Source organism: Apium graveolens, chromosome 6 (genome assembly GCF_009905375.1).
Source record: "Apium graveolens cultivar Ventura chromosome 6, ASM990537v1, whole genome shotgun sequence".
Lineage (NCBI taxonomy): Eukaryota > Viridiplantae > Streptophyta > Magnoliopsida > Apiales > Apiaceae > Apium > Apium graveolens.
The window spans coordinates 265,954,780-265,977,479 of NC_133652.1; the positions used below are offsets into that span (position 1 = coordinate 265,954,780).

Here is a 22,700-nt window from a genome sequence, read left to right on the forward strand (position 1 = left end):
TTTCCCTTGGAAAGAAATCCATCTGGCCATTTTCCAGATCTCATAGTCGTAGTAAGCAGCAATCGCAAGCAAAATCCGAACTGATTTTAACAGGGCTACAGGTAAAAGGTTTCATCAAAGTCCATCCATTGCCTTTGTTTGAATCCTTTTCCCAAAAGCCTGACCTTAAAGGTCTCCACCTGGCCATCTGTTCTAATCATTCTTTCGTATACCGTATACATAGATTCCATTCCGGATTTCATGGCACTATGCCATTTCTCTGAGTCAACACTACTCATAGCCTCATTATAGGTCACAGGGTCGTCATCATCAATGATCGACAACTCATTGTCATTCTCAATGACAAGGCCATATTACCTCTCAGGTTGGCGAGACACTCTCCCTGACCTACGAATGGGCTGTTCCACAGAAGGTTGTTCAGTCAGAACAGGTGTTTCCACTTGATCCGTAATAGTTTGTGCTTCTTGAACTTCATCAAGTTCAATTTTGCTCCCACTGTTTCCTTCAAGGATAAACTCCTTTTCCAAGAAGGTAGCATGTCTGGAGACAAACACCCGATGATCGGTGTAAAAGTAATACCCTAAAGTGTCTTTAGGATATCCCACAAAACTACATTTTAGGGATCGATATTCCAGCTTATCTGGGTCAACTTTCTTGACATAAGTTGGACATCCCCAAATCTTAACGTGTTTAAGACTCGGTTTCCTTTCTTTCCATATCTCATACGGAGTTTTGAGGAACAGATTTGGAAGGCACCTTATTCAGTAAATATGCTGAGGTTTCTAATGCATAACCCCATAGGAATACTGGAAGATTTGTATAGCTCATCATGGACCGAACTATGTCTAACAAAGTTCGATTTCTCCTTTCAGATACCAATCTGGAGGCGTCCACTGGGAGACTATACCATTTACTTTGAGATAATCCAGAAACTCTCCATTCAAGTATTCACCACCTCGATCTAATCGAAGAATTATAATACTATGTTTGGTTTATTTCTCCACTTCATACTTATACTCTTTGAACTTTTCAAAGGCTTCAGACTTGTGTTTTAACAAACACATATCCGAATCTAGATCTATTATCCATGAAAGTCATGAAGTATGAAAATCCACCCATGGCTTGCGTAGACATTGGTCCATATACATCCGTGTGTACCATTCCTAGCAAATTTGCAGCCCTCTCCCCATGTCTACTAAATGGAGACTACAGTGCCACATTGAAGTGAGATTTTCATCATCCCTTTTCTTTTATTAGTTTGTTCAATCTGAAGTAAATTATGTCACATTCATACAGACCATTATTTAAAGTACCACGTCCATAAAGAATATTATCTCTGAGAATAGAACATTCATTATTCTTAATAATAAATGAAAAATCATCCAAATCCAACATAGGGATAGAAATAATATTCCTCACAATAGAGGGAACGTAATAACAATTATTCAAAATAATAGTCTTGCCCGTAGGCATATGTAAACTAAATGATCCTACAGCTATGGCCGCAACCCTTACTCCATTGCCCATACGTAGAATCACCTCATCTTTTTCAAGATTCCTACTTCCCTTTAGTCCTCGCAACGAATTGCAAATATGAGAACCACAGGCGGTATCTAATACCCAAGTAGAAATTTGACCTAGTGATATATTAACTTTGATCATGAACATGCCTGAATCAGAAGCGGTAGTCTTACTACCCTTCCTCTTCTTCAATTCTGCAAGGTAAACCTCGCAGTTCCTCTTCCAGTGCCCCACCTTGTTACAGTGAAAGCAAACAACTTTGCTCTTGGGGTCTTCAGCTTTTGGTGGAACCGGCTTTTCTTCACCTACTTTCTTCTTCTTGGAAGGGTTCCTCTTCCTTTTCTTAGAATTGGAACCTTCACCAATTAGAAGAACAGAACTCTTCTTAGGGGGAAAATTCGATTCCGCAGTCTTCAACATGTTGTGGAGTTCAGGCAGGCTGACATCCAACTTATTCATGTGAAAGTTCACAACAAACTGCGAGAACGAACTCAGAAGCAATTGTAAGACCATGTCTTGGCTCAGCTCCCCATCCATGGCAAAACCAAGTTGTCCAAAACGTTCAATCAAATTGATCATCTTAAGTACATGGTCATTCACAGATGATCCCTCAGACATCCTACTACCGAACAGCTCCTTCGATATCTCATATCGAGCTGTCCTCCCTGCCACATCATACAACTCTTGTAGATGCATGAGGATAGTGTGAGCATCCATATGCTCATGTTGCTTCTGTAGCTCAATGTTCATGGAAGCTAGCATGATGCATTGAGCAACATTTGCATCATCTACCCACTTACGATACACAACATGTTCATCATTATATGCATCACTAGCAGGTTCAGTAGGCTTAGGTGAGTCAATCACGTATTCCAGCTTCTCAATCCTGAGAACAATTCTCAAGTTTCGAAGCCAGTCAGCATAATTAGGACCAGTCAACTTGTGAGCATCCAGTATGCTCCTGAGTGATAGTGCAGAAGACATAATGTATATTGTAAATCTGTAAATGATAAACACATAACAACACTTAGCAAATATTCGATTTCATTTTAAAACACTATATGAATCGGGTCTTTATTCATAAGTGGCTCCCACTAGTTTATCTAATTTATTCAACCCCCTACGTGAAAAATTAAGCATTCATAATGCTAGTGGGAATAGGGATCCTACATTCCATTACACAACCCCGGCTGTGGCACGAACCGCCATGTAATGTTCAATAGGCAGACAACTCTTGTCAATTAAATCTTATGTTATTCCCTAATCAAACTTTAGCCTCTTGAATAATTGAGTCTCGGCTGTGGCATGACAAACTCAATATTCTAAGTCAAGTCTAACCCAACATTCCGTACATTTGAATCAGTCCCCAAAGGCCCACGGCTGTGGCACGTACCGACCTTTAGATTCTTATTCAATGTACACATCTCTATGTAATAGACAAGTATTTCTTATTTTGAAATCAAAGCCCTCGGCTGTAGCACGAACCGACAATGATTCAAAAATAAGAACTATTTTTCTATCATGTTGGAAGGCTCTGACCGACACAAGCCCGTTGTGTCATTGGCCAATTACTACTTGATATTATTTAATTTTAGAGGGATTATATTACGTTACAATCATAATCATATTATAAAGAGATTCTTCCTTTTAAATTAAATATTTCAAATCAATAATCTATAATCAGATGATTCCCAGATCGGGTGGAGCATTGTCAAGAGGCGTCACTTAATAACCCTTTCTTACAGATAGAAATCTGTTGTTGACAGAATTATCCTTTCTCTCATATCAAAAATTCATATTCAATTACGTGTTTCATAAACACAAGAATCTCATGATTGTATTCATAATATTATTCTTAAGGTTATGAAACAATTTCACTATACTAGGTTGTCTAACAAACGCCTTATGTTCATTTAAGTTCACCTAAATCTATCATCACATGATAAACTAAGCATATATCAACATGAATAAATATCAAGGTAGACATGTTACATCATCTAGCATATTAGTCTAAGCATTATACATCTCTATGTATCACATGAAGCATTTAAAAGCAATTAAAACAGTCAAAAATAGCTTAAAAACACTTCTGTTAGCTATAAACAGTTCGAAACAATTTCATAAAATATCATATAATATACCATTAGAAGCGTCTCGAAAAGACGAATCCAACGGCACCAAAATCGCCCAATTCTTAGGTGCCACGCGCCCTCACGCGCCAAAAAAAGATTCCCCACGCGCCCCCACGCGCACACGCGCGTCACGCGCCTAACCCCCTATGCTGACGTCAGCATGACGTCATCTGATGACGTCAGCATGATGTCATCAATGCGTGTCTTCCACGCGCCGCGCGTGGCACACCAGCGCGTGAGCCCCACGCGCGCGTGGTCGACGCGCGGTCCTTCGTTCTGTTTTCAACAGTCGCCGTTTTCCTCCTCGATTGTTGTGCCGCCGTACTTGTACTCTGTACCTTTGCTTTGCTTTTCTCCGTGCAGAACAACACAACAGTACAGCAGTCCACAGCAGATGCAGATGTACAAATATATATACATACTTACAATATCATATATATATATACTTATTTAATTACGAATTTAATTGCAAGAACTTCAAAAATTCATAATAAAAAATCTATACATCCTAAAATTATGAAAAAAATACCCAGACAATCTACAACACTTGTAGAACCCAGATCAATATTCAAAATTATTCTGAGAAACGATTTCTCATCAGACATAATTAATCCATAATATAACTTGTAAAAATCATAATTAATTCATACAAGCACATAAAATTACCACAGATCTATATATGCATACAACCTAAGCTCTGATACCAATGTTGGATTTTAATCGCAGTGGAGGCATGGTAAAACATTTTTACACATATAAAATCCAAATAAAAGCATATAAATCGTGGTAAAAACATAGGGATCGATTACTAACCTTTAATATGCGATCCTAAAGCAACGATCGGAGATTCTTAGCAGCTGCTCCTCAAACGTGAAGCACTCCACCGGTATCCACCAAGAAAACGACGTTAAGGAGGAGGAGGAGGTGGAGAGAATTAGGTTTTTCTAAAAATTAGGGTTAGAATAAAAATAGGGTTTATAATAGTATATTTATAGAAAAAAATTTCAGCTGAAATTTTCCCATAAAATATTATTATTATTATTAACCCATTTATTATTTTCATTAATAATTAAAACACCTTTTAATTATTAATCCTTTTTCTAAACACTTTAGAAATAATTCTCTCTCTTGATTTAATTTCCAAAAATTAAATTCTTAATTAATAATATTAAGAACTTTTCTTAATTAATTTATAATCAATTAAATCTCATTTAATCAATTATTAAATTTGCCAATTAATTATTTATTTCATAAATAAATAATTATCAGCCATTATTAATTAATTCCTCCACCATTAAATCATTCTCTTTTTATGGTGTGACCCTGTAGGTTCAATATTAAGCCGGTAGTAGAAATAAATAATAATAAAACTATTTTATCATTATTTATATAAATTCTCTAATTTATTAAATATGATTAATTAATTAATCATATTTATTCTACATCGTGAGGGATACTTCTCAGCATATCGCGACTATCCGGATAATATGAATTCACTGCTTAGAATACCAAGAACCTATTCAGTGAATAGTTACCGTACAATAAACTCCTTCTACCCTACAATATCCCGATTAAATACAAGGCATGGATCTCGTGTCAAGCCTATCTAATTTAATCACTTGCTTACCATTTACTATTCTTAGTTCTATGCAAATCAGAAACTCCTTTCTAATTTCATTCACTCTGGCCAGAGATTCCTGAACTATCATAAGTGGATCAGCCTTGAACATTCGCTTCCTTCACTGGAAGGGGTAGATCCTTTATTGATCATACACTATCTTCGTGTACAAATTCCTATACCCAGTAGAGCCCTAATAATTATCCCTGGAGACTAAGAACTAAACCAAAGCATAGTTCAGTGTACACAAGATGACTATGATGACCTCAAGTCTAAGGATACTTGTACAACTATCACTATGTGAACAACTGCTGACACGTGAGTGAACTCCATCAGTTGTTCAGCTGTGCGAGTCATGTTCAGTGAACTTATTCTATAATAAGCACCTACATACTAGCTATAGTGTCACCACACAAATGTCTATGAGAACAGACATCCTTCATAATGAAGTAAGCATAGTATGTACCGATCTTTGCGGATTATTAATTACCAGTTAGTAATCCTATGACCAGGAACTATTTAAGTTTAGAGTTATCATCTTTTAGGTCTCACTATTATGATCTCATCATAATCCATAAAAAAACTTTACTCTAAACTATGGTATATCTTATTTAAACACTTAAATAGATAAAGCCCGTAATAAAAACAAAACAAGTCTTTTATTAATATCAATGAAATCAAAACATATTACATAAAAAGTTATTCCTAAATCCTAATACATGATTGGACTTAGGACATATTCCTTTCAGTGCATTCGGAGTAGTATCTGTAAATTTTTTGGGATTAATGGTCTCCATGAGAGGGGTCGAGGCTAACCCTGATAAAATAAAGGCAATCCTGAATATGGAACCACCAAAAACTATCAAGGATGTTCAGAAGCTCACAGGAAGGGTTGCTGCATTGGGACGATTCATCTCCAAGTCAGGAGACAAGTGCCTATCATTCTTCAAGTCACTAAAAAACATTAAGGACTTTGTATGGAGTGAGGAAAACCAAAAGGCTTTCGAAGAATTGAAGAAATATATGGCGCATGCCCCGTTGTTGGCCAAACCAGTTTTGAATGAAGTTTTATTCTTGTACTTAGCTGTTTCAGAGAGTGCCTTGAGCGCTGTATTGGTTATGGAGGAACTGAAAGTCCAGAAACCCGTATACTATGTCAGGAAAATTCTGCATGGTGCCGAGTTGAATTATTCAACTATTGAGAAATTTGCTCTAGCCTTGGTAATGGCTTCGAGAAAGCTGCGTCCTTACTTTCAGGCTCATCAGATTGAGGTGCTAACGAATCAGCCCCTGAGAAATATTATTCACAGTCCCAAGGCAAGTGGGAGATTGATCAAGTGGGCAATAGAGCTGGGAGAGTTCGATCTCAAGTATAAGCCACGAACGGCAATAAAAGCCCAGGCACTAGCTGACTTCGTGGTGGAATGTACCATACCCAACCAAGAAGTCGGGGGGCAGGAAGATAACATACCTCAAGACAAGGAAGTTGATAAGGGGGATAAAGAGAAGGTTAATAAGGAAAAAGAATACCGGGTTCTCTATTTTGATGGAGCATCAAAAACGAATTCAAGTGGAGCAGGTTTGGTTTTACAAAGCCTTGATGGGTTCTTAATTGAGTATGCCATGAAGCTAGACTTCCCAACCATAAACATGAGGCAAAATATGAAGCTCTGATAGCTGGTCTTGGCTTAGCAGGGACACTTAGAGTCAAGAACTTAAAAGTCTGTGGAGACTCGAAGTTGGTCATATTCCAGGTGAAGGGAGAGTTTGAGGCAAGGGATGAGACGATGGCTAAGTATGTCCGCCTAGTAAGGGTCGTGATGACCCAATTTGATGAATGCCATGTTGAGCACATTCCAATGGAGGAAAATGCTAAGGCAGATGCGTTGTCAAAATTTGCTTCATCTGAGATGGAAGAAAGTTCTGGAAGTGTATACTATCGCGTTTTGAAAACATGGAGCATTGATGTTAAGCTTGTGGCTCCTATAGGCCTGGGGACGTCATGGATTGATCCCATTAAGGCTTAGATTCAAACCGGCTGGTTACCAAACGATGCTACTGAAGCACAGAAATTGGCTGTTTGAGCACTAAGATACTCTTTGATAGATGGAATTCTGTATAAAAGATCTTTCGTGGTTCCCTACTTAAGATGTCTCAGGCCTGATGAGGCTCGCTTGGCTCTTGAAGAAGTACATGAAGGCATATGCGGGCAACACTTGGGGGGCAGGGCCTTGGCTCATAAGATAACCCGTTTAGGCTTCTATTGGCCAGAAATGATGGTTGATGCCAAAGAATATGTGAAAAAATGTGACCATTGTCAGAAGCACGCACCAGTTGTTAGACAACCCCCCGAGATGCTGACTTCTATCAACTCGCCCATCCCCTTTGCAATGTGGGGAATGGATATATTAGGGCCTTTCCCCATGGCCACGACACAAAGGAAGTTTCTGATTGTGGCCATTGATTATTTCACCAAATGGATTGAAGCCAAACCCTTGGCCAAGATCACAACTAAGTAGGTTGCACAATTCCTGTGGGAAAGTATTATGTGCCGGTATGGAATTCCCCACATCCTAGTCACTGACAATGGAACACAGTTCAACAACGAGGAATTCAAGAAGTATTATGAGGAAAATGAAATTGAGTTACGATTCACATCTGTGGCTCACCCGCAAGCTAATGGACAAGCGGAAGTGGCAAATCGAATAATCCTGGATGGATTAAAGAAGAGGATCGAGAAGTCAAGGAATAACTGGGTGGATGAAATACTCCCCATACTATGGGCCTATAGGACTACGTGTAGAGTCACGACTGGAGCAACTCCCTTCATGTTAGCATATGGTGCAGAAGCAGTTATTCCTGTAGAAATATCACATTCCTCCCCCAGGATTCAAGCTTTCAATGCTGAGGAAAATGAAGAAGGGCAAAGGTTAGCCCTGGATCTAATTGATGAAGTACGAGATGAGGCACATGCGAAGATAGTGGAATATCAGAAAAAAGCTTCGTTCTACTACAACCTAAGGGTTAAGAAAAGGTTCTTCAAACAAGGTGACTTAGTCTTGAGGAAAGTGGAAGCTTCTGGTGTAGGACAGAAAGGGAAACTTGCCCCAAATTGGGAAGGGCCGTACAAAGTCAAGAGCGTTCAGGGTAGAGGAACCTACAAGCTGGAGACTATGGATGGTTTTGAAGTCCCGAGAACTTGGCATGCATAAAACCTGAAGGTTTACTATGTTTAAAATAGTTAAAGTACAATTCTCACTTGTCAGAATGACAAGTAGGTTTAAAAGCACCTTGAAGGTTTGCTTGCTTAGGATTTTTCTATATAGAAGATATGTTTATATTTTATCAAGGTTGAACCCATTTCATGTAAGGTATCCAGAATACCAACTTATAATATAAAACCCATGACTTAATCTTGGCCTACTAGATTGATGGCATTGTGAAAGATAAAACCAAGTTATAAACTTGAGTTTGAAAAATCAAAAGAAAAATACGACGATACTTGGGCAAAATATGACTGAAAACAATAAAAATCGATTACAAAGTTCAAATATTGTCTAATAAAGAAGAAATACATAAAAAAACCTTAGGCCTTGGAAGGTTGGGATTCTTCAGAACCACTATCTGAAGTCTCCTCGGATGTCTCAGTCGTCCCCTCGGAAGTCTCCGCAGAGGTTCCCTCGGAACTACCTTCAGACGCTTTGGATGCTGCAGGAGACGCTGGTTTAGGAGGCGCTGCCTTTGGAGGCTCTTCTACCCTGGCCTTCTTTATAACGGGCTCAGGCTCCTCCTCAGAAGAAGTTTCCTCCTCTTTAGAGCTGGACTCGAGCTCCTTCCTCTTTTGGCCTTGGCCTTGATTCCCCGATGGGTCGTCGTTGATCAAATCAGCAAGCTTGCCTGTAACACCCCCAAGTCCTGGAACTTGCACAGGGCAAGGGAAGGAGGACTGTTCGAGGACTTCTGGAAATTCGTCCTGAATGGCCTCCACAGCGGCATCTTGGCCTTCCTTATAGCTAACTGGATGAAGGAGGGCATCGTGCTCCACCATTAAATCCTTGAACTCCTGAGTGTCCATCCAGCCGTCAAAGGCTTTATCCTTCTGAGCCTTTAGGATAATATTTTCGGCCCGGGCCGTCTCCAGGTCAGAAGTAGAAGAGCCAAGTTGGGCTTCAAGGGCCTCTATTCTTTGTTTGGCCTCCTCCAGCTTCTTGTTCGCATCCTCCAGGCCAACCTTCCAAGCCTTGGCTTGGTGAATCGCCCCTTGAAAATGGGCGTTCTCCTACAAGAAACACATCAAAAGTAAGAGACGGGAAAAATAAAAAAGGCAACTATGAACGGCTAAGGAAAAAGATGTACCATCGCCAAAGCCTGAGCTCCGAAAAGCTCGTTCCCCTCCAAGTCCTGTTGAAGGACGAAGTCTTGATAGTCAACCGGGGAGATGGAATGCTTAGACCATTCTGTAACACCCCCAAATCCGGGGTCGGGGATCCGGGTTGTCACGAGTTCCATTTTCCTTAATAACACCCAATCTTAATAAACAAACAACTACTCTGTACTGTGACCCCATAATAAACACACACACCACAAGTTATAGTCTCAGAGATGAATATCCAAAAATAACACGAGTCATTTTATTCCAAAATTATATGCCATTACACCTTAAAAGGGTTTCTGAATAAATTTACATTTATTTGCAATTATTACAATTGATAGAGATACATAAGTCTGGTACATCAAAAGTTGAAAGCCTAGCCTATTGGTAGTTCCTACCTCAGCTACAGCGACATCAACGCCTATAGGAAACTGCGGAACGTTTCCTATCCGCTCGCGAATTGGGAGCTTGGTCCCGTTCATCTTATCTATCTGATGTTGTGTGATGAAAGAAGAAAGCAAGGGTGAGCAACAAGCCCACCGAAATAATATATATAATAATTAACAATATATGAGCATTCTCATAGTACTCATGAAAGTCTTGGTCAAGAAGAAATGAACCAAGCTGATATTTTAACGGGACCAAGTCACAAAATATTCAGTATATATATACATATATACTTTTCACAATCTTTGAAATCCTCTGACATGTATAATATACACAGAGTTCCAGTTTATAACCGTATAATATATCGTTGCAAGGTGATCTCCTATATCTAACCTTGTCTCAACATTTTTCCGAAAATCTTTGACATGCACAAGATAATCATTTACTAGATATAAGTTTAAAAGATGAAGTTACAAGATACTCCAATATACTTATATCCGAATACTGCTTGAACTACCACCGTTCAAGTTATAATCAGTTTCAAAAGTTCATCACCCAGATGAGACTACAAGATAAGACTTGAATAGATTCAATCCTTGAAATATCATTATAAATAATGAAGTTACGAGATACTTCATTAAGTCCCGATATATATATATATACACCTATATATATATACATTTCATACACTCCTTGAAAACCTCTGTTATGAAAATTATAAACAGAGTTGCAATATCCAATGAATTTTGAAAATGAGAAAACCTTGGCATAAACCTGATATCTTGCTGATCAGGCAAAGATACCAATAAGTAACCTTTTCTATTAGTAGACGGACGAATTCCCCACTGGTCATCACCCTGGTCGCAATAGGACCTTATGCTGGACTGCCACTCAGCCACTTACGCATTTGATGGACTCCCACTGAGCCACTTATACTTTCATGGACGCCCACTGAGCCCATGTTGCTTATGCCGACTCAAATAGACGGACTTACTTCCCGAACGTTGGGTAAGTAATCAATTCATTTACCAAAACCGCAACCTTGTTGTGAATATAAAATACACCACAGAGCCGGATCCCTCTGGTTTTGAGCGAGTATTTAAATCTCCTTTAAAAGGAAGATCTTAAATATATAAAAAATGAGTTTTGGGATCCACTCTAACTTTTAAAAATTATTTTAAAGACTCGAAAATACTTTAAAGAGTGTTTGGAGTAATGCTGATTTAATAAAGTAAATCAGTCCCAATATATTAGAAAATATCTGAATATTATTATTTAAATAATATTCCCATAAAGAATAATCTTTATACAAATAATTGAAGTAGAAGTTGTAAAACTTATACTTAAAATGAGCATTAAATAACCAAAGATATACTTATACGAAAGTACTATCTTTATTTGAATAATCAAAAATAAGTTTGATTATCGACACCTTATTCTTTAATAAAATAAAGAATATATTTCAGTAAATAATCGGAGTCATAGGTCCTCAAATGGATATTCAAATAATATTCATTAAATAATATAAACTGAGTCATAAGTCCCCGAATGAATATTCAAATAATATTCAGTTAATAAAATAAACTGAGTCATAAACCCTCGAATGAATATTCGAAATAATATTCATTAATAAAATAAAAGGAGTCATAAGCCCTCGAATGAATATTCGAATAATATTCAATAAAAAAAGGAGTCATAAGCCCCCGAATGAATATTCGAAATAATATTCATTAAATAAAATAAAAGAAGTCATAAACCCCCGAATGAATATTCGAAATAATATTCATTAAATAAAATAAAAGGAGTCATAAGCCCCCGAATGAATATTCGAAATAATATTTATTAAATAAAATAAAAGGAGTCATAAGCCCCCGAATGAATATTCGAAATAATATTCATTAAATAATATAAAGTTATCGAATAAACCTTATTCGATTAATAGTTTTGAAAACTACATCAATATATATATATATAATATACTCGGGAACATCTACTCCCGGTTTTAGAAAAGGGTTCACCTTTGGGTCCCCTACACTCAGGGTATACGCAACTATTGCTTATATCTAGCATAGGTATTATGCAACTAATAAGCATTTGAACCAACAGATATATAAATCAAGAATACGAAACAGGCATGCATATATATCATATCAACATGCTCCAATATATAGCAAGAATTTGCTAATAACAATCATGCACTTATCACAAGATAATGCATATACATATATACATCACAACAACAGTATAACGGGTAGAAAACTTGCCTAAGTGCTCCCGGATAGACTTAAGCTTAGAGTGGGTCCGATAACCTATGAACAACAACATAAGTCGGAATTAAACCCCGGTCGCTTAAGAAACTATACTTTAACCATTTAGAGTCCTAACGTTCGCTTTCGCGCTTAACGATTCACTTAAGTCGCTCGAGTACCCTCGGCTCCACCATTTTTAATAAATTAGCCATTAAGAGTTTTAAGGTGATTCTTTCGCGAGCACCTTACCAACTTTCTAATCCACTTTAAATAAATGTTTCATACCCCAAATAGTCATTTAAAGTCCTTTACCAAGGTTTCAAAGTAAGGCGAGGGGTAATGGTTCGGTCGCGAAACGCCATTAAATAAAACGGTCGTTTCTCCTAAACCGTATATCGAATTCAAACGAACCACATATCAAAACGAAGCTCGTAACATGAACTATCTAATTATGGTAATTGTCAAAACCTAACAGGGAGTTCTCGGGTCCTGATGTTAAGAGCAAAAACAGTCTAAAGTAAATCGGACATTACGACGGCTATGTTTACGCGATTTCCCAAATTTTTACCATTCCAAATCATATCAATCCAACTACCAATCAACAACAACTCAAGATACAAATCAATGCTACTGATTTCAGTCATAATAAGCTCAAGGATCTCAATCCAATCATATATTATAACATCTCCAAATTCAACTAAACTACTTAACAATTAAGCTCGAATCATGCTTATCATTCAAATTACTACTCATCCATCCTAACCATCTCCAAACTTCAACATTCAAACTTATTACTAAAGGGTGTGAAGATTTATACCTTTCTTGGAGGGTAGAAAGTTACTAGGAAGCCTTATGGAGCCTCCTACAAGCTTGATCTTTCCAAAGAAATCAAGAACACAAAGTTAGGCTTTAAAGTTTCTAGAAGTCCGATTGAAAGAACTGTAAAAATGAGGGTCTTACCATGCTTATTTGGACGATACTTGTGAACAAGAGTTGTAGGCCATCTCAATACCTTTCCAACGAGCTATAGAACACAATATTTGAGTTAGTATTGAAGGAGATATGGCAGTTTGAAGTTGCTGTGTTTATTTTGGCCGAGAGCTTGATGAAGAAAAGGGAAGAGCTTTTGTGTTTTTTGTGATTTGTTTTGATTTGCCTTGGTTGGTTGACTTTTGTTTTGTTTTAATCATTTTTAACCATGAAAAAAAAATTGTGTGGTTATAAATCAACCACACTTCTTTCCTTTATGTCATGCTTTGGTCATCATGTGATGTCACCCTCCACACTTGTCCTCTTCTTGTTGGTTTGATGACATCATCATCCCTAACCTCCTTGATTAACTCTTAATTGCTTCCCTAATGACCGCTGATCTATTATACGGTTCGCTTAACTTTCGTTTTCGTTTATCGTTTGAGGGATCATACCCGGGATCTTATTACTTAGGTTTCTTTAACTTTCATGATCCTCACTTTTAATCCTTGAATTTAAATCCTTTTTATTCTATTACCTTATACTCAATTCTTTCTGTATCTGGTAGATTTTCGGGAAAAATCAAAGTGTTCGAATTTGGATTCTGACGATCTTTACATACACTTATTTATCATATAGAGTACTAATAATATCCCAGAAGATCAATAAAAGAGCCCCTACATAGTGTGGCATGAAAAGTTTTCTTATTCAGCATAATCAGCAAAATACTATTCATAAGAGTTTCAAAATTCCAAAAATTGGGATTATTACACATTCCTTGGCAAGCGCTGTGCTGCCGACAATCGAATCCTTGCCTCGGATTCCCCAAGCAGGTTGAAAGTAAGACCCTGGTTTTTGCTTGGTGCGTAAAACTTGGCTGGGGCCTTCTTCGCCTGGTTCCATTGCTTAAAGTAGGAACTCCGGGAAGCGATCCCCAAGACGCGGGTCTTTAAAGACCTTTCCAGCACGCTTCATCCTGGTCGTCTCCAGGTCTTTAGGCTTCGTAGCCTCCTCAATTTTCTCAGCCACTGCAACAAATGAGATAAGTAAGTTGAGGAATTAGCAAAATAGAAAATGAAGGAAATAAAAAGAACTAGATAAGGAAGGAAACGTACTTTTCTTAGGGACGGGAGAAAGGCCGCGTTCTACAAGAACGGTCTCCCTGATAAGATCCCAAGAATGGGAAGTCCCATTATCTTGCGTCAGGAGGTTGAAAGCTCTGGTCTCCTCCTCAGACAAAATTATATCGTTTGGGCTCTCATCTACGGCTAGCCCAAAAGACGAGTGAAATAGGGTGCCCCAATCGCCACCCTCCCAAACGACGAACAAAAAATCTTTCTTCCACCCCAAATTGTTGTCGGGGATGGACTTCCCGTTCACTATGTGGGGAATAGTTGGACGCTGGTTTAAAGAAACCCAGCCCGGATTCTTGTCAGGGCTGTTCTTGAACTGAAAAATCTTTCTGAAAACAGCAACATAAGTAGGGACATTGTGCTTGGCACATTGCAACAGATAGCACAGAATCAGCCTCCAAGAGTTAGGAGGGAGTTGGAAAGGGCCGATGCCCACATCAGCTAGAAGAACAGGGATAAACGATTGAAAGGGGAATCTGATACCTGCCTTTAGAGTATCCCTGTAGACGCACAATGCGTCCTTCCTCCACTGACAGGCCCTGTCGGCCGGACCTGCAAGAACCAGTTTGAAAGGATCCTTGATTCTGAAATAACTACTCAACTTTTCCAGCTCCTTTGGATCCCGCAAGGCACTAATATGGTCGTGCGCGTCCAGATGCGCATCAGACGGGTACTCGTCTCCTCGGGTGTTGATCATATCGATCAAGGAAGTGTACCTTGATCGAATAGGGAATTCATTGGACTTTCTAGCCACATTCATCTTGGCCAAACGAGTCATTTTTTTATCAGCCATCTGAAAAAAAGGGCACATAAAGAGACCATTTTAAAAACGCAAACTATGCAAAAAACAAGCACAGGAAGTAAAGGGAGAAGTTTTACTTGAAATAATGCTCCTGAAAAAGGCTTTGGGGCTTAAGATACTCCGACTTACTGTTATTGCTCTGAGATTATTAATAGAAGAAGAAAGAAGGAGAATTTAGAAATGAGAAAATGAGGAGCAGTACTGACTCCTTTATATAGGAGGAAAAGTGAAGTTGAAGGGACAAAAGACCCAGTGAGGATAAAGGCCCAAAGAAAAAGCCCAAAAAATGGAACATTCCAGAATATTTCAAGGAATTCCAAAGAAATTTCCAAGAATTCTAGAGAATTCTAAAGAAGGTTTTTAATTTATTAAGCCCAGATTAATAGAAGGCCCAAATCCAATTAAGATTTGGAAAATAGAAGGCCCAAATCCAATTAAGATTTGGAAAATAGAAGGCCCAAATCCAATTAGGATTTGGAAAAATAGAAGGCCCAAATCAAAGCCCTTAAAAAAGATAAGGCCCAAACAAGGCCCAATCCAAAATTGGATGAGGATGAAGCCCAATAAGACCAGGATTGAGGTCGAATTTCAAGTCGTGAATTATGCTCGAATTTTTTCGAACAGACACCCGAAAATTACGGGTATAATAGACCAGGATTGAGGTCGAATTTCAAGTCGTGAATTCTGCTCTAATTCTTTCGAACAGACACCCGAAAATTACGGGTATGATAGACCAGGATTAAGGTCGAAAGTCAGACCAGGATTGAGGTCGAATTACTGAATCAAGCACAATATTTTTCAAGAATAAGTGCACAAACCTAAACTAAAATCCAGGTCGTGAATCGACTAGGATCCTGGTTGAAATCGAGTTCGTGAATCCTAGTCGAAATCTAACGACCAGGAAGCAAATGAGCACAAGAGTCTCGACTAAGATCTAGGTCGAAGTTTTGACTAGGATCCTGGTCGAAACGCAGTTCGTGGATCCTAGTCGAAACTAAACGACCAGGAAGTAAGGAAAGAGACTAGATTTCGACCAAAATCCAGGTCGAAGGTTCGACTAGGATCCTGGTCAAAATCCATGTCGTGGATCCTAGTCGAAGTCCTTCGATCAGGATTGGAAAGCTGGCCCAAAATTCGACTAGGATCCATGTCGAAATTTCGACTAGGATTCTGGTCGAAAAAGGGCTGAAATTTTGAGAATATTTGTAAAAAATTGCAAAAAATGTGAAAAAATCTCGGAAAAAGGGAAAATTCCTGAAAAATACCAGAAAATTTCTAAAAATAGGGAGAAGGTAAGAAAATAAAAGGGGAAGTTTTTAAACAAACCTGAAGCCACGTACAAGGCAAATCGTTGTAAGCGTGTAGGTCGCTCCACACTTTACGCAAAACGATACCCTGAAAGGGAATGAACGAACTTAACTTTTGCGAAATCTTATACGGCTTCCCAAAAGTTGGGGGGCAAATGATAGGGATAAATAAATCCTGATTATGTAATTGAATATTATATTAATTATACATGATTTGGGCTGCGAGGCCCAATAAGAAGATGTATGACATTCAGACCAAAAAGGTTAACACATTGATCAGGCCTGATGGACCAGATCAGGCCTGATGGAACAAAGAAGGCCCAAAAACCCTGAATATTAATTAATTTTGTAATTAATTAATAAGGGAAATATCAGCTATTGAGAAGACTCCCGATAAGGACATAAATCCTTCCAGATTAACCTCAAAGGGACCTAGAAGGATAAGGAATCAGTTTCCTACTATTTAGGACTCCAAAGTCCATTATAATTCAGAGACTTGATCACCAAGTCTCTTATACCAAGTCCAATTCTAGGACCACCAACATCTATATAATGGGTCTCACCCCACAAATCAGAACTACATTTTTTGGCTTGATTCTCTAATTCACAGAGATACGTAGGCATCTCGTAAAGGCATAATTAAGCTACGAAACAGGAGAGCAGCCACTAAAGGCTTTGAGCTCCCGAACCTTAATTTTTTATCCATAACAAATAAAGATCTCGAAATTAGCTTTTCAGCTATATTTTTAAAATATTTTTTGAGCGAACGGTTGATTTAATACGGATTTTACAAGATTATGCTGAAAATAGCATTTTAACTCCATAAAATCATTTTAAAATGCACCGATCAGGAAATAAATCCGTATTTCATTTTTAGAAAGTCTCTAGGACTATTTTGAAGATAACAAAACAAATTTCACGCCTTGACCATACTCTGATAATTTTATAAAAATATATAAAGGTTCAATAAATCTCATTTTAAATCAAATAAATCCCTTAAATCACTTAAAAAAATTAACAGATCACATAATCATGCATACACACAAGTAAACACATATATTCACACATCACAACTCATATTTGATCACAAAATTTCCCTTTTTATTATTATTTCCTTTTTTGCGTAACGGGTTGCGTTCTGCTTAACGGCCCGACGCTGTGCGTTTCGTTTACGCTTCACAATTAATCCTTTATACTAACTGACACGTGACTGAAAGACTTACTTAAACATTTCCATTTCACATAACAACACATAGTTCACGTTTAAATACTTTTATTCACTTTTAAAAATGGGTCACGTTCTACTTGACGGCCCGACAACACAACTTATCCACTAAGCTGATTCATCAAACTGGAACGCGTCATTTTACGTTCCCAGTTATTAATATACAATAAAGATAATTAATCATTAAAATAATTTAATCTCTTTATTAAATCACATAAATTATAATTACACCACAGAATCATACTTTATTCACTTAATTACGTCACGAAATTCCCGATCGTTACAGTTGACAGATAAAAAAAAGTCACTCAAGCATCCTTAGATGTGTTGTGGAAGGAAGCGAGAATTTTTTTGAGCTCAACATTGTAATTCTCTGCTGCGTCCTGATTAACTAAATGACCCCCGTCTTTTACATATACCAATGTTGTATCACCACCCAATTGTCTGCAATTATAATATTATCATCTATTATCTTTACAACGCAAAAATGAATACAAAAAAAAAAGAATTTCTTACGAGAGAGTAGAGACTACAAATATGGGTACAATTGTAAAAAATTCTAGTTCTTTGATAAATTGTATAATCAGCACTTTCTTATGTGGAACTGGGTGGTAAACAAACAAATCGAACAAAATTTACTAAAGTAAAACCGAGCTGGACTTTTATTAAGAACATGGTCAAGATTGATTCGTTACTAAAAACCCAAACATGAGTTTGATGTGAACATTTCGAGAATCGAGTTGTTTGTCATTGTTCACGTAGTTTTTACTCAACTAATCCAATTTTTAAAGTAATTCACACGATTAAGCGTCTCCCATACATATTTACATTATAAATTCACACGATTTTCACGAAACTCAGGTGATTTGTTTTTGCTTTTATACTTTCATATCAAATATATCACATTTTAAATTTACACCGTTTTCACAAAGCTCACCCCCATTTATTTTTTATATCATTCATATTCAGTGGTATACACATTTATTTTTTTGTTCGCTATAATTTATCTTTAAATTTAGATCCATAGACATAAGACTGATTTTAAAATTCACAGTCAATGTAAAATTAAATAAGAGTAGATTTTATAAAAATTTCAGTTCGATTAATACCAACAAAAAATGTGTAAGACTTCAAATTGTTTTCTTACTTCAGTTTACAACTTATATGTTTATTTGATTAAAATATTAAAAGTTATTTTTTTTTGGTAAGAATATCAAATTAATTTTTGGAAGCACGAGAAATCAAATCTAAACATATCATAAAAATATGATAATTTTACCCCAACGACCAAATTGTAATAAATTGGCATATCAATTGTATAAAAGATATAGTTATCTTTCAAGGGTTATGTTTTTTGGAGTCCCGTGTTTCATTGGAGTCCTTAGAGTCCACATATGTTCGGCAAGTAAAATATAGCTTAAATTGCTGCAAAACATATTATTTTTCGAATGATATTCTACAAATATCACAATTTTATTGAAAATCTTGCAGATGACATATATTTTACAAGTAGAACGTTTCAAAATATATTATTTTACAAAACATGCATAGTCATAAATTTCCGTGTTGCAGAACATACATATTTTACTTGTAAATATATGAGATTTGCATGATTTTATTGAAATAATAATATTTGTTAAACATATTTTGCAAGATAACACGTTTTAGAAGATATTTTATTTGCAGAACATGAAAGGACTCTGAAAACTCCAGTTAAAAGGTGGACTCCATAGAACTTTACTTATAAACCATATAATTTTATGCAAGTTAAATGAACCGACCCAAATTTAACTTGTTCGAGTCCCAAGCAAAGAGTTAAGTTTGAAATGTAATAGCCGGCTCGAGTTGGTCTACTAATTTATCTCATTTTCATGTTCAAATGTTGAGTTCGGTTAGTAAATAAATGAAAGCCAGTCGATTGGGAACAAGCTAAACTCGAGTTTTTATCTTAAACAAATATCTCTTCTTGCTTATTGTTCGTTTTCGAAACCGATCAAAGCAAAGTATCGACCTCTTTGGTGTGTTTCACTATTCCGAGATGTTATATGGTTTTATCAATATTGTGCAAAAAATAAGGGCTTACCTTTTTGTGTCCTCGGCAGTTTGGGAAGTAAAAAGCTTGTCATCGTCCCCCCACATTAAACTAACTTTCTGCAGCCACAGATCACACACAGCTTATATTTCAATCTATCAGCATATCACAAGTGTACCAGCAGCTACTGTATGTTAAACAAAGTAAGTAACCTGGCTTAAACTAATGGGCTTCACTTCATTGTCCGGAATAACCCAAGCATCTGCTAATTCAGCTTTTTCTTTCCTGTTGTTATAGAACTCCTGCACTCGTCAAACACCGCAAATTATTACCCTTATACGTCACACAATTTTTGGCTTATTTGACTTTTTGTGGTCAAATTAGCAGAATATTCACTAAAAATCACTAGAATATAATTAGACGAAAACACAGAATTACCTTTAAAAAACCCTTAGCAACAAAACCAGGCATATTCACAGGTCCATGATAACAGAGTTTGAGAAAAGCCATCAAACCCTCAACTGTTGTTGGCAACACAAATGCAGGAAAGCTAGGATACCCGTACTTGTCCACTATACCCCGACTCAACGATTCAGGAAACTCAATCACCGCGTCACTGGCCACTACAAACTCAACCAGCTCGGGATACATCTCAGCCATCATAAAGCCTACAGACCCACCATATGTAAGTCCAACAAGAGTACACTTCTTGGCACCAACTTTTTTCAACACGGCAGCTATAACCTCTGCCTGGAAAGCCGTAGACCTCCCTGGCTTGTCGGTGATTGATTCGCCGAAGAAGAGGAGGTCAGGCACGTACAATGCATAGTCGCTAGAGATTGCCATGACTTGAGATAGCCAGTTAAATATACCATCAGCTCCGAACCCATGCAGGAGTACAACATTCGGTTTGGTTTCCGATTTCGATTTCGATGGAACCCATATTTTGATTTTGGTACCGGGTTCGGTTTCGATTATTTGTTGGGACAATCCATAAAATTTCATTAGGACACGGACTGCTGGCTTTAAGAAAGTGAATATTCTCGCCATTTTTTAAGTTTTCTTAGAACTGGTGGTTGAAGATGAGATTTATAAATACGACCAGTATATGTTATCATGTTATCCTGTTATCAGGATTCCGCAATGGCTCTTTCACCAGACCCGCTGTCTTGTCACTGACAGACTTGGCAACAACGTGCTAATCGCTATCAGGCCTTTGTTCTGTTTCGCGGTCCAGAGACGGGTGTCACACGATTGATTCCTTGCGATTGAATAATTGGAAAGATGTTGTCTCGAAGCGGAATGAATAAAGTCCTGTTTTAAACGTTTAACAAAATTTCAGAAACTTGAGTACAAATTGATATGCTGGCTTCTTCTTGACAGTGCCAGCACTGTAATGCAATGCAGTGATGAGTAGATTTAAGGTATCCTTTTTTTGTTGCTAAGTACTCCCTCTCCCAAATTAAGTTTCGTACGTAACATTTTTTTTATAGCTTTAAGTAGTGCATAAATACTTACAAAAAATCATGGCATAACCAACCGTCCCGCATTTACAAGGAATAAATCCGACGGCAAACAAATGGTCGGTTTTGATGGTAAAAAAAGCAAAAATGACATCGTTTGGGAATCGCATATTGACTGAAAGACATCGGTCGGCTTTAAAGATGACATGATAGTTAAAAAAAATCCAAAACTAATTAATTAAATGAAATTCATAAAACAACACTTTCTAAGGTGATAATGTGGCAAAGTATAATCGACCGGGGTCGGTTGGTTATGAAAGTTGACAGACATAATTTTTGTAAATATAATACTCCATATGAAAGAACAAAAGAATACTACGTCATTTTAATACTTACGTATTACCCGACATTTATTTTGGGACAGAAATAATATGATAAAGGTACCTTGGCCACCTTTTTCGGAGATCATGTACACAAAACATGCACTTCGCCATTGATGACTCTATTACTTTTCCCTCAAGAATTCCATAATTCGTTTTTCACTACCCCGTTGTCTTGTCACAGACAGACTTGGTAGCATTGTCCCAATCACACCGGGCTCTGTCCTGCTTTATGGTCCAGAACCCGGTGACATATGAAACACGTTAATTCCTTGGGATTGGATAATTAGACATTAAATTAAGCGAAAATTTTGTATTACAAAAGAACAATTGAGATATTTTTGAAAGTTTCATCTTATATATAAAGATCGAGGTGCCATTTCTCTGTTCTTTTAGGCTGCTTAAGCAGAGGGAATGGTTGGGATCATGATTTGTTTCTACTTATTTTGTTCTTTTTTATTGCTGGTTCGACTTTGTAGATTAAACATTATTGGAACATTATGTGAACAAACTTTTTTTTTGTCATTTGATTCGTAGATTGATACTCATTTCTTAGTATCTGTGTTGTTTTTGGCTTTTATATTTATGGTTATTGTTACGACCAAATTTATGATGATATTAGAACGTCCTTCGGTCAGACCTATAAGGAGAATAATGCGAGAGTTTGTCCTGTGATTCACCTCCGGTGTGAGAATTAGTAATTGGTCATTGTAAGTAAGATATGAACGCACAAATGCTTATTGGTAACCAACATTGGTGTATGCCATTGCAAATAAAATTGTGTATATTCTTTGTGTGATAGACTGGTGTATTTATCCAAATTATAATTAATACTTCAGCCATTACACAGAGAGGAAAACGAACATTGGGGGAGTTAAATTTCTCTGGTTCATTAGTCCATGTTCAACGTTCGGCCTATGGATGCCTTACGGGCCTTCGATTATTGGTCCTGATAGATTGGGCCACTATCACTAACATATCCCTGTCTATTGGTCGGACTAGTGGTGGGTGATATACAATATGTGTGGCCCATTTTTGGGTAGAAACCCCAAGGCCACTTATCGTGATACGATGCTCAGTGCATAGATCGAAGACAAACTGAAGTTGGGA

General features: G+C 37.3%; 2 protein-coding genes across 2 annotated transcripts; both read right to left on the bottom strand.

Annotated features, from left to right (window-relative positions):
• Nucleotides 1-8,762: 8,762 nt before the first annotated feature.
• Nucleotides 8,763-20,982, bottom strand: LOC141667373 (uncharacterized). Its single transcript, XM_074473830.1, has 6 exons — nucleotides 20,186-20,982; nucleotides 19,960-20,049; nucleotides 19,799-19,866; nucleotides 16,510-16,578; nucleotides 9,628-9,784; nucleotides 8,763-9,550 (listed from the first exon to the last, which is right to left on the bottom strand). Exons 1-6 carry the CDS (start codon nucleotides 20,795-20,797, stop codon nucleotides 8,858-8,860), a joined length of 1,689 nt encoding a protein of 562 aa, XP_074329931.1. The 5' UTR covers nucleotides 20,798-20,982; the 3' UTR covers nucleotides 8,763-8,857.
• On the bottom strand, nucleotides 13,931-16,495 carry LOC141667374 (uncharacterized). Its single transcript, XM_074473831.1, has 2 exons — nucleotides 14,364-16,495; nucleotides 13,931-14,276 (listed from the first exon to the last, which is right to left on the bottom strand). The coding sequence occupies exons 1-2, from the start codon at nucleotides 15,190-15,192 to the stop codon at nucleotides 14,155-14,157; spliced, it is 951 nt and encodes a 316-aa protein (XP_074329932.1). The 5' UTR covers nucleotides 15,193-16,495; the 3' UTR covers nucleotides 13,931-14,154.
• Nucleotides 20,983-22,700: the final 1,718 nt, after the last annotated feature.